Source organism: Geotrypetes seraphini, chromosome 5 (genome assembly GCF_902459505.1).
Source record: "Geotrypetes seraphini chromosome 5, aGeoSer1.1, whole genome shotgun sequence".
In the NCBI taxonomy this organism is placed as follows: domain Eukaryota; kingdom Metazoa; phylum Chordata; class Amphibia; order Gymnophiona; family Dermophiidae; genus Geotrypetes; species Geotrypetes seraphini.
Genome location: NC_047088.1, coordinates 207,356,174 through 207,369,077, shown reverse-complemented (window position 1 = coordinate 207,369,077; position 12,904 = coordinate 207,356,174). Strand labels below are relative to the sequence as shown.

The following is a 12,904-nucleotide window of genomic DNA, read 5'->3' as shown; positions in this document are numbered from 1 at the left end:
AAGAGGAATCCTTCTTCCTCACACCATCTCCTCATCCACGCATTTATTGATTGTAGTTCTTCCTGCCTTTTCACATCTGCCCTCGGTACCGGTAGGATCTCTGAGAATACTATCTTCTGGGCCCTCATCTTCAGCTTCCTTCCCAGAATCTTGAACTGTTCTATCAGCGTGCCTCTTCTGTAGTCTCTCCTGCTGACATCATTCGTCCCAATGTGGATCATTACTGTGGTCTCTTCCGTCTCCGCTCCATCCAGGATCATCCCAATTTTGTCCACGATGTCCTTGGTTCTCGCTCCTGGGAGGCAGGTCACCAGTCTATCCTCTCTCCCTCCTGCTATGTGGCTGTCGACATGCCTCAGTATCGAGTCTCCCACCAGGATCGTTGACTTTCCCTTCTTCAATTTTCATTTCGGTCTCAGGTCAATGTCCTCAGCGTGCTTCACTCTCTCTTCTTCTGGGCATCGACTAGCCAATTCTTCCCCCTCGTGCGGTATTCTTCTGTGGGTGTCTTCTATGAGGTCACCTGCTTCTTGCTCCCTCTTCCAAGTTGGTGTTGGTGTAACTTCATCTCTCCTCTGGAGTTCGTTCTCTTCCACCCTCCTCCTGTATGCTTCCTCAATGAATTCCTCGAGTTCCCTGACTTCCTTCTCGATGTGTCTCTCACTCTTGAAGTCTTCAAATACCCTGGTAGGGTCCTCTGTGGTGTACATTCCTTCTAGCTCCTTTATCTTGTCCTCAAGTCGCTTGACTTCTTTCCTCAAGCTTTTCAGCTCCTGACACCGACTGCATACGTATGACTGTCTCCCCGAGGGGAGGTAGTCATACATATGACAGTCCGTGCAGAACACTGGAAAGCTCATCTTCTGGTTACCTTCTGCTTCCATCGGGGTTACTACTTTAAGAAAACAGTTAAGTTTACGTGTTCCTTCTGTGCCTGCTGCCTTTGCACAACCTTGCCTAACTTTTGCTTGTGTGTGGTTGTTCCTTCTATATCTGCTTTTTGCCTTGATGCCTTCTTGTGTGTGCTGTCCTTTCTCTTCCTTACCTTACTGCTGCTTGAATGTGTTCGTCCCTTCTGCTCCTGCTTATTCTTACCTTCTGTGCTTGCCGCTTCTTTACCTTTCAGTCCTTCCCTGTGCTCTTGGGTGTAGTGACTTGGCCCTTCTTGAGGCCCTTCGCAAAGGCGCTCTCGGCTGCGCGCCGTTGGCTCCGCCCCCTTTTATGAGGGAGTTTGGTTTCTGACTCTCCGACGCGGTGGGGGTGGGCGGAGCTAACTCTCGCCCTGCCCCTAGCCTCCTGCTCTTCTCTGTCTCCCTCCTCTGCTTTAAAACAGCTTTAAAACTGCTTTTCTCCTTTTCTCCTGCTGACTCTCTTGCTTTCCTCTTTGCTTCTGCTGCTCCTCTTGCCTGATGCTATTTATGTTACCAGTTTATTTTCAAAAGTCCTTTTACAAAAAATTTAATAATATTCTGACAAAATTTGTTTGGCTTGGGAAAAAACCAAGAATTGCTTTAGTATCGTTGCAAAAACCAATTGTGGAGGGTGGGATAAATTTTCCAAACTTTTATAGGTACCATCAAGCCTATATAATGCGTCAAGGTATGTATTGTATCCTCCCTGAGTTTATAGATCATCAACCGGATTGGTTATATTTGGAACGGAAATTGGTGTCCCCTATGAGACTTCCACATGTATTAAGTATCAGATTTCATAAATATGCTAAGGACAACATAATTTTATTGGATACTTGGAAAACAATTAAATTTATTGATAAATTAACAGAGGTTCCAATAATGAATTCTACTTTACAGTCCTTATGGTTAAACTCCAAGATTCAAATAGGCGGTGCTGGGATCGCTTGGAAGAATTGGATGCAGGCAAATATTAGGACATTAGATGATCTTATTTCTAATGGTAATCTGCTTGAGTTTTCACAACTGCAGCATTCATTTGGTATTTCGAAGACTCAACAATATAGGTGCTTACAGTTGAAGCAGGCTATTCAGACGGGGTTTCCTGAATGGAAAAATTTAAAAACTTATTTCAGCTTGCAAATCATTTGCTAACAAACAGATTTAATAGGACATCAGGCTGCTCAGTGGTATAAATTGATTTCTGGATTTTTAAATAAAAAAACAAAAAATAGTCTTAGAGACATTTGGAGTATCAAGATAAAACAGCATATTTCTGTTTCTCGTTGGCCACGAATTTGGACTTGGAGATTAAAATGTACAATGTCAGCATCTATGAGACAAACATGGTTGTTTTTATTACATAGGATTTTTTGGACCCCAGTTCGGTTGAACAAAGTAAATAGTTCTAAATCTAATAGATGTTGGCATTGTCATATTGATATAGGGACTTTGGATCATCTTTTGTTTTTTTGTCCATTGATACTTGGCTTTTGGAAGACGATTTGGGGGCAAATTAACAATATTCTTCAATCCTCTATTCCTTTGACATATGAAGCAATAATTTCTGGAACGATTCTTCATGTTAAACCCACTTTGGATTAAAATAAGTCGCCTTTTCATGATTTTATCAGGAATAGGGGTTCAAATGATCACATCTAATTGGAAACATCATGGTAGGATTAATTTTAGTTTTTGGTGGGCAACAATGTAATATGTGCAACATATAAATATGAAAAGATTATGGCAGAACGTTTAGGGTTTGTTAAATCCTTTAAGGGGATTTGGGGTCCATTAACTAATTTTGTCACATTATAATTAAAGTGATTCTTTTTTCTTTATGTTAGATTCCTTTGCACATCCAGGGTGGGTTGGGGGGTGGGGGGTGCAATATTTATTTGGAGGAATAAATTTTATAATATTGATAGTATAATATACATCATTACTGTTTATAGGTTAAGAAGGGATTAAAAAATTCTTTAATGTAATAATTCCGATGTTAAAAATGTATTTTCATATAGTTTTTCTGATATTTCAAATGTATACATTATAAAGTTCAAAATATCAATAAAGAAAGTTAAAAAAAAAAGTACTTAAAAAAATTTGATTGCATCCAATATGAAATAGGGAAAACATAATAACTAATTGGATGGAAATTACACATTGATCAAGTTGTCACACAACTTGAAAAACCAATTCTTATGTTATACATGCAAAATGGAAAATCATTTATGATCCCAGCTGCACAGAATTGTAGATCTCCTAAGTTAAGTTTCCTCATTGGAGTCAAGGCTTCAAACTGAAAAATAAAAATGCATTTTTTTCTTTTTGTGTTCAACGCAGAAGCAATATAACTTGCAAAGAAAACTAGGGAAAAAGTTTACCGATTGGTTCACATAAGAGTAAATGGGTCTTTGTAGTTCAACGATTTTTATTGATGAAAATACAATGTAACAATAATAAGTGTCAAAGGTGTAGTCATCATTTTATAAACAAATTAGCCCAATACCCCCCACCATATCTGCTGTGAACCATTGACAAAGGAATTAATGAGACTAATGAAGAAAAGCAAAGATCAAGTTCTAAGGCTCCGATTCATTAAAATCAGAAGTCATCGCTAAACCTGTTTTCATAGGTTTAGCGACGATCATTGCTAACCGACCCAATTCACAAAACAGCCCACCGCGTGTTTTCCCCCTCGATCATCCATTTTCCAATCTTGCCATGAAAATTAGTAAAATCCCCTGCAAAATAGCCAAGCAATTGATTCACTAACATTGCTTGGCTATTTTCTATTAGGTTTTACGATCCTAAAAACCTGACTGCTGTAGACCTGTTGGTAACTGTGTTACCGACAGGTCTGAAGTTAAAAAAAAAAATTTCAATGGCATGTGTATTACACATGCAAAATCTGTCCCATTAATTTTTTTTTTTTTAAAATTCCCCCACTGCTGACCCTCCCCAACGATTCACTGACAATCGCATGAACCCCTTCCCCGACATTGCCACGACACCATACACTCTCCCTGACGCTCCCCCCAGCGCGAAAATGGCAGGAGGGATGCCCACTCCCTTCTACCACCATTGCTCACCCCCTGCCTGTGCACAAATATGACAGGAGGGATGCCCACTCCATCCTGCTGTTGGGCCTCCCCTCCACTGGCAGATCGGCCTCCTCTACCTCCCCCCTGCGATTGCTCCCTGTACCTTTAAGTCAGGGAGCAGGAGGGGTACTCAGTCCCTTCTGCTCCTCCGTCGGCCGCCGTCAGCAATGGAGACCTTAGGCCCCACCCCGGTGCATCATGTGTTCCCGACTTAAAGGTATGGGGGCGATGGCGACAACAGGAGGGAGTGAGGGCATGCCTCCTGCCATATCAGTTTGGCGGGGTCAATGTCCGGAGTGAGTGGGCATCCCTCCTGCCATATTTTTGGGGTTCAGAGAGAGAGGGAGGGTTTTTTATTAGGCAGATATTGTGCATGTGTAATATATGCAAAATGTGGACAAATGCAAAGTGATGCACAATGGAAGGAATAACCCAAATCAGTTAATAGATGCTAGGGTTCACCTTGGGTGTTAGCACCCATGAAAAAGATCTGGGTGTCATTGTAGACAATACGATGAAACCTTCTGCCAAATGTGCGGCGGTCGCCAAAAAAGCAAACAAGATTCTAATAATTAATAAAAAAGGGATGATTAACAAGACTAAGAATGTTATAATGCCTCTGTTATCACTCCATTGTGCAACCTCACCTGGAGTATTGCGTTCAATTCTGGTCTCCTTATCTCAAGAAAGATATAGCAGCACTAGAAAAGGTTCAAGGAAGAGCGACCAAGATGATAAAGGGGATGGAACTCCTCTCATATGAGGAAAGACTAAAAAGGCTATGGATCTTCAGCTTGGTAAAGAGAGATGAGGGGAGATATAATTGAAGTCTACAAAATCCTGAGTGAAGTAGAATGGGTACAAGTGGATTGATTTTTCACTCCATCAAAAATTACAAAGAATAGGGGGACACTCGAAATTACAGGGAAATATTTTTTTCACTCAGAGAATAGTTAAGCTCTGGAACGCATTGCCAGAGGTTGTGGTCACAGCATATAGCATAGCTGGTTTTAAGAAATGTTTGGACAATTTCCTGGAAGAAAAGTCCATAGTCTGTTATTGAGAAAGACATGGGGGAAGCCACTGCTTACCCTGGATCAGTAGCATAGAATGTTGCTACTCTTTGGGTTTTTGCCAGGTACTAGTGACCTGGATTAGCCATTGTGAGGACAGGCTACTAGGACTGATGGACCATTGGTCTGACCCAGTAAGGCTATTCTTATGTTGTTATGTTAACTTCCCCAAAAATAAGCTACCTACGCTTATTCAGTCTTTACTTATTTTTCAAAATGGACTGCACCCCAGAAAGACCTTTAAATCCAAATGGATATACTCCACTGGTGGGAGAAGATTGTCACAACAGTTCTCTTTATTTATGTTATTCATGCTATTTTGTAGGAAAGCAAGCAGCATGGACCATAAAGAAACTTAACACAGATTTTATATTGGACTAACTTTTGAACTGGACTTGGCACAAATGAAGGATTAGGTTCATACCTTTGCTAATCTTCTTTCTTGTAAATCCACACTTTATTTTGTGATCAGAGGGTTATTTTCGCCTACCTGTCAGGACTTTGTAGGAAGCCTCAAACTTTAGAGACTTAAACCCTTCCCCCTCATAACCTCATCACTATGTCAGTGCCTCAATTTCTAAGCAGCCAGGAACATCTGTAGAGAATGACAAGAGAGGGTAACAGGGAAAGTCCCTGGCAAATAAATCAATTCTGTTCATAGCAAATGCAAAACAGCAACAATGAAGAATGAGATAATAGGTTATGAAACACTAGAAGTCTGAACGACAAAGCAATGTTATAGGGAGACAGAGCCTGCACTGTCAGAAGGGGGCGCCTGAACCAGGGATCCGCCCAAGCTAAATCCATTCTGATAGCAGTCTAATAAAGGTTGGTCAGAAAAGAGAAATCCAGCTTACCAGTAATTGTAAACGCAGATGATCGGTGAATCAGCAAAGAATAGGGTGGGTTCCTGTAATAACATAACATAAAACTCACTTGTATACCGCAAATATCATTAAGTTCTATGCGGTTCACAGACTAGTAATACAAATGAATAAACATCTAATATCTAACTTCCGAAAGATTCCCTAAAAAGATACGTTTTTAAGGCACGTCAAAATTGTTGATATGAATGTGGGAATATGAATATATAAGTTAAATCCCTAGTCCATAAGGCTGGCTGAAAATATAGCAATCGTTCCTGAAATTTCTTATATTTACATCCCTTTACAGAAGGGAATGAAAATAATGAATGAGATTTTCTAGAATGTTTAGAGTTTGTAATGATAAAAGATTCCATAAGATACTCAGGAATTGAGCCTGTTAGTGCCTTAAAACAAATACAGCCGAGCTTAAATTTAACCCGTGCCTCAACTGGAAGCCAGTGCAGTCGACAAAAAAAATCAGCGGCATGAACAAACTTCTTTAAGTTGAAAATCAATCTGAGTGCTGCATTCTGAATTATGAAAAGTCTATGAAGATTTTTCTGAGTATCAGCAAGATGAACAATGTTACAATAGTCCAACTGACTAAGGACAAGTGATTGAACCAACAATTGAAAGGAATTAATATCAAAATATGCTCTAATAGTTCTTAGTTTCCATAAAGTATAGAAACTCTTTTGAACTGAGTCAACCTGATTTTTCATAAAAGGGGTATGATCTAAAATTACACCAAGTATCTTCATGGTTGACTGGATACTATAGATTGTATCATTTAAAACAATAGATGTAACATCTTTTTTTTTTGTAACTATTGATTTTCAAATATTAACAGTGCAATACACAGGTATATTAACATATAACAAATCAAGAAAAGCACATTCATCTTACAGACATACATGAGCAACCATTTTATCTCACCCACCCATTGATTAATCAACAAAAACACAAATGTATATATTCTTTCAATAACCTTCTCTTATTTAAAAATAGTAATGCAACCCACCCCCCTCCCACCCACCCTGGATGTATAAGGAAATAAACCAGAAATTAAAGACAAAAACGATTATAGAGAAGTAATAAAAGATGTCAATAGGCCCCAAACCAGTTTAAATAAATTACTATTCCCCAGCATTTCAGCATTCATTTTTTCATACCTATAGCTGGAGCATAAATTCTCCCACCAAAAAGGAAAATTGAGGCAATCATAATTTTTCCAATTATGAGTTACCATCTGCCTAGCTATCCTAGTCATAATTAGAAAAAGCCAGCATTTATAGCAGTTCATGGGGGTCTTAATATACAATAGTGTTCCACATATGACTACTTCATAAGTCAAAGGAATTGATGACTCAAGTATAACATTAATCTGTCCCCATATCGACTTCCAAAAGCTGAGTATCAAAGGACAGTAAAACAACAGATGATCCAGCGTCCCAATGTCTAGATGATAGTGCCAGCATCTATTAGATTTAGAACTGTCTAACTTTTGTAACCTAACAGGGGTCCAAAAAGACCTATGTAACAAGAAAAACCAAGTTTGTCTCATAGATGCTGACGTTGTACATCTCATCCTTCAAATCCAAATTCGTGGCCATTGAGACTCAAATATACTGCTTTATCTCAATGCTCCAAATGTCTCCAAGACTAGATTTTAGTTTTTTATTCAATAATTCAGATATTAATTTGTACCTGATATCCTAGGAAATCTGTCTGGAAGCATAGGATCTGCAAGCTATGAGTTTTTAGATTTTGCCAATCAGGGAACCCCTTATGAATGGCCAGCATCAACTGTAACCACTTGTAAACTTGAGATTTTGAAATACCAAAAGATTGTTGCAGTTGTGAAAAATCAAGCATTTTCCCATTTGATACAACATCACCTAGTGCAGTGTTTTTCAACCTTTTTATACCTATGGACCGGCAGAAATAAAATAATTATTCTGTGGACCGGCATCAGTCCGTGGACCAGCGGTTGAAGAACACTGGGCTAAGTTGTGGGCCAGACCCCGCCCATATCTACCCAATCTCCACCCCAGACACCGCCCCCATAATAGCACTAATTACACCTTGCACGTCCCGTGCCTCATCTGGAAGCCTTCCCTCTGATGTTGCAATGTCAGAGAGAAGGCTTCCGGTTCAGGCGCAGGATGCCCGTAGGAGCCGCTGCCTGTGGCTTTGTGCACTGAATCAGTTAGGAAGAGGGAGCTGGCTCAAAAATAATGCTGCATCAATCGCACCGTGGACCGGCAGTTGAAGAACACTGTTTTGGGCCTGATGCACGTGCTGGCCCTGTAGACCGGCAGAAATTTTCTGTGGCCGGCACTGGTCCATGGACCGGTGGTTGAAAAACACTGATCTACTGTATGTATGCCTGCCTGCATCCAGTGCTTCCAGGCGATCTTAGACTCGCCAATTTGAATCTTGGAGTTTAGCCATAAGGATTGATAAGTAGATTTCTCTACTGGAATATCTGTTAATTTGTTAATAAATTTCAAAGTTTTCCAGATGTCAAATAAAATAATATTGTCCTTAATATATCTAGGTAACTTGATACTCGATGCATGAAACAATCGCAATCATATATAATAAAAGGCTAACTCGCGCATGCGCAGTCCTATTTGCGTGTTCCGTGCGCTGTAGGTCTGTGGCCGCAGGACTGCGCATGCGCGCTATACGTCACCAGCCGATCACCTCCACAGGCCGCACCGCAGCCAGACGGACCGCTGGAAGGGGAGGGGAAAGGGGGGGGAGAAGGGTTTCGAGGGAGCCGGCTGGCCGCATAAATTATTTTCATTTCAAATCTGCCACCGCCGCCGCGGCTCCTCTCTCATCTTCAGACATAATATAAGTGCAGCTCATGAGAGGAGCCGCGGCGGCGGCGTTGAAAACGGCTCCCTTAGTTCTTCGCTGGATTTTTTTTTTTAAGTTTAAAACTGCTACTGTGGCTCCTCTCACGATCCCGACCTGTGTCAGAGAAGGCTTCCGACGCAGGCCGGATCGTGAGAGGAGCCGCGTAGGCATCTTTAAACTTAAAAAAAAAATCCAGCAAAAAACTAAAGAAGCCATTTTATCTCCATGCTGCTACGAAGGAACAGGTGAGGGGGAGGGAAATGCTGATGCACAGGGAGCAGGCAGGCATGGCAGGCAAGCAGGGGGAGAGGGAAAGGGGCTGCTTTGGGGGTAGGGGTGTGCTGGGGGTACACAGCAATCATGGGCAGGGGAATCACAGAGCAGGCAGCCATGGCTCAACAAGGGGAGAGGGAAAGGGGGCTGCTTTGGGGTGAGGGGTTTGCTGGGCCAGACAGCAATCTGGGGGGGAAACAGAAGGGGGACACAGAGCAGGCAGGCATGGCACAAAAGGGGGCAGGGGCATTGGGAAACGGGGCTGCTTTGGGGGGAAGGGTGTGCTGGGGGCACACACCAATCATGCCGGGGAAGAGAAGGGGGCCACAGAGAGATAGGCAGGCATGGCGCAATGGAGAAATACAGGCAGGCAGGGCGCAAGACAGAGACACAGACAGAAAGAATGACAGACAGCATCCAAGCACAGAGTGAGAAAGGAAAAAAAAAAACAGTCGTCTACTCTAGCACCCGTTGGACAGGGGAAGAACGAAAGAGATGCTGATGGACAGGGGATTGAAGAAAAGGAATGGAGGACTAATGTTGGACAGGGGGAGAAGGAAAGAGGTGCTGCTGGACAGGGGGGAGGTAAAACAAAGGGACAAGGGCTGCTGCGGCATAAGGAGAGCAGTGAAGGGGTGGTGGTGGACACAGGGGAGGTAAAAGGAAGGGAAAATGGACAGGGGGAGCAGGCAAGGGGTGGTGATGGACAGCCAAGGAAAAAGAAAGGCAGAAAGAAAAAAAGCGGCTAAGGAGAGAGAGAGAAAGAAATAAAGACAGACACACACACATATGTTCTAGCACCCGTTAATGTAACGGGCTTAAAGACTAGTGGGGACATAAAATGCCACTCTAAATACAACCAATCAGGGAGATGTTCCTCCCTTACAGCTGCTAACTGCTCAGCATTACTTGTTATAATCAATTTAATAGCTCTCAGCTCTGTTATCAGATCCAATGAATCACAATCCCCTTCAGATTCAGGCAATGAAATCTTAGATGGAGTTAACTGATCCGGTTTTGAATGCTTACTTTTCCCACCTGCTGTGAAAGCTGCTTCCAATTTAGACTGTTTAGATCCAGCCATCCTTCGTTAATAAAAAAACCTGACAAATTATAAAAGTAAAATAACGTTTAAGGTTGAAAAATAACTAAAAGAACCTGAGTATGAGGAGCTTCAAAACTACCCGACCATTCCACAGTGCTCTCAAGCCATGCCCCCCCCAAAGCCAGTGTAATTCAATCATGACATCACCTAGAAACAGAGGGAATTGACAGACTGCTAGGTGATTGGATGCGATGCCCTGTCAGCCTTAGAGATGGGACAACTTCTAAGCATCATGGGTCCAGAGACCTAGGGTTCTATTTTTGGAACATGTCTCAACCCTATAAATATGAAGTGGAATCCTTTCTCAGAAGGTAAGATGCTCGCTTTCCCTCTGGAAACAGCCTGGATCTACAACTCTTCTTCTCCCTGGATCACCATGTTGCTTCACTAAGCCGTGCAGCCTCTTCTCCATTTTAAGGACTATTCACATTGTGAGTAACTTTTTGAATCCAAATAAATTGATCCTTCTGCTTTAGCAACATTTGTCTTGTGTAAAACTATTAATTCTTTGCTTAACAATCCTACTGTTTCTACCTGCTTGATATTAATGTTTTTAAATAAATTTTCAGTTTGCTTATAAATGTTCCGAGTCTTAGTTCTTGAATAAATATTCACATATACTAACTATATTTAATAAATTATTACAGAGCTAAGTTTTAATCAAGCGAACTAACTTTCCCTAAATTAAAAGTTCTTTATAATATATATCTCTCTAAGCCAGAGAGAGAGAGATATATATTATTGGTGGAGTTCCCTTCATTTAATAATAATTTTTTATAACACATTCATGACCTCTTTATCTCTCAGTCCCTCAACCTGCTTGATCTAACTGAAACATGGATTTGCCCTGAGGACTCTACTGCAGCTGCTGCCCTCTCCCATGGTGGCAACCACTTCTCCCATACACCTTACCATACTGGTCGAGGCTGAGGTGTTGGGCTTCTTCTCTCTCCTTTTTGCATATTCCAACCTCTTCTACCTCTATCCGACAGCCTTTCCTCATTTGAAGTCTACTCCACCCGTCTATTCACTTCTTTACCTCTGCGGATAGCTGTCATTTATCCCCCCAAGTCCCCTTCCTCCTTTCTCACTGAATTTGACTCCTGGCTTTTGGGCTTCCTTGATTCATCTTCTCCCTCTCTCATTCTTGGGTACTTTAACTTTCACCCTGATGATCCCACTGACAAGTATGCTAAGTTTCTTACCTCCTCATTTGACCTCCAGCTTTGCTCCACAACCCCCACTCAGCAGGATAGCCACTGCCTCAATCTTGTCTTTTTCTCCAACTGCTCTCTCTCTAACTTCAAGTTTTCAAGTTTTATTAAAAGTTTGATGAATCGCTAAATCGTAATGCAAAGCGATGCACAAGTCTAAAAACATAAAAACATTTTGCAATTCAGGGGGACAACCTGATTGATATACACTGAACAATAAACATGAACAGACCCAGAGGGGAAAATGGGGGAAGAAATACAATATGTGATAGGAAAGAAAGACGAAAAGGGAAAGAATGATAGGGAGGGGAATGACAACACTACCTCACTGCTCCCCATCAATGATCACCATCTGATAGCCTTCACCATTACTCACCCTCACCCTCCACCACATCCAGTCACCTCCAAGAGATTTCAAAATAATCAAGCCCTTGATCTTTCCAACGCTTTCATCCACTGTTTCACCTCTCCTTGCCTCCACTATGTTATCTAAGTCTGTCCACGAGGCTGTCTCATCGTACAACTCTATTCTCTCCTCTGACCTGGACACCTCACTCTGTCAGGCATACCAAACCACAATCTTGGCTCACTCCCAGTATCTGTTACTTACGTTCCTACACCCACTGTGCTGAGTGCCTTTGGATTAAATATCGTGACTTTCTTCACTTTAAATTTATGTTGGCCTCCTTTAATTCTGCACTTACACGGGTCAAGCAAGATTACTACATCCAACTAACTCCCTTTCTTCCAACCCTCGTCGTCTCTTTGCCATGCATAACTCCCTCTTCAAAGTGTCCCCACTTCCGACCCCTCCTTCTCTTTCTCCCCCAGATTATGGCTGATTACTTCCATGACAAGGTCCACAAGATTGCCCTTGAGTTCACTACAAAGTCACATCCTTCTCCCCTACCCACCATCCACTCTCCTGAACTTCAATCTTGCACCTCCCCTTTATCCTTTACCCAAACAGCTCAAGAAGTTTCTCCTGTCTGGTCCCACCAGCTTCTCCCTCCATCAACTACTGCTGACTTTTCTGCCTTCTCTGTAATCACAGAGGAATAAAATGCACAACTTCTGTCTTCAGCCAAGCCTACTACATATCCCTCTACTCGACCCCCATCTCACATACTGTTATCCTTCCCATATGCCATATTTTCAATCTCTCTTTTTCCACTACTACCTTCCCTGCTGTCCCTGCCTTCAAACATGCAGTGGTTAAGCCGCTTCTTTAAAAACAAAAAAACAAAAACAACAACAACAAAAAAACTCACTGGACCCCCCTCCTGCCAGTCCAATTATTGCCCCATCTCCTTCTTCCGTTCCTATCCAAGATACTCGAGTGCGCTATTCTCCATCGCTGTCTGGATTTAATTTCAACTCGACAGATTCTCGATCCTCTACAATCTGGTTTTCACCCCTCAAACTTCAGAGACTGCCCTCACTAAGGTCTGCAGTGACTTGTTCATGGCCAGATCTAAGGGCCTTTACTC

The 12,904-nt window shown here is 41.9% G+C and overlaps 1 protein-coding gene across 7 annotated transcripts in view; it reads right to left on the bottom strand.

The window, feature by feature from the left end:
* Positions 1-12,904, bottom strand: part of GALNT3 (polypeptide N-acetylgalactosaminyltransferase 3) — a 169,646-nt gene that overhangs the window by 34,992 nt on the left and 121,750 nt on the right. Inside the window, exons 11-12 of one of the 7 annotated variants that reach the window (XM_033944661.1) lie at positions 5,946-5,998; positions 5,668-5,683 (exon numbers count right to left, since the gene is read on the bottom strand). The exons of 5 other annotated variants lie outside the window; for them this stretch is intronic. In XM_033944661.1, coding sequence (XP_033800552.1) covers position 5,683; positions 5,946-5,998 — 54 coding nt within the window. In that variant the 3' untranslated portion in view covers positions 5,668-5,682. Of the gene's footprint in view, positions 1-5,667; positions 5,684-5,945; positions 5,999-12,904 lie in introns of those variants that run through there. One more of the 7 variants, XR_004539467.1, reaches the window with a different exon arrangement.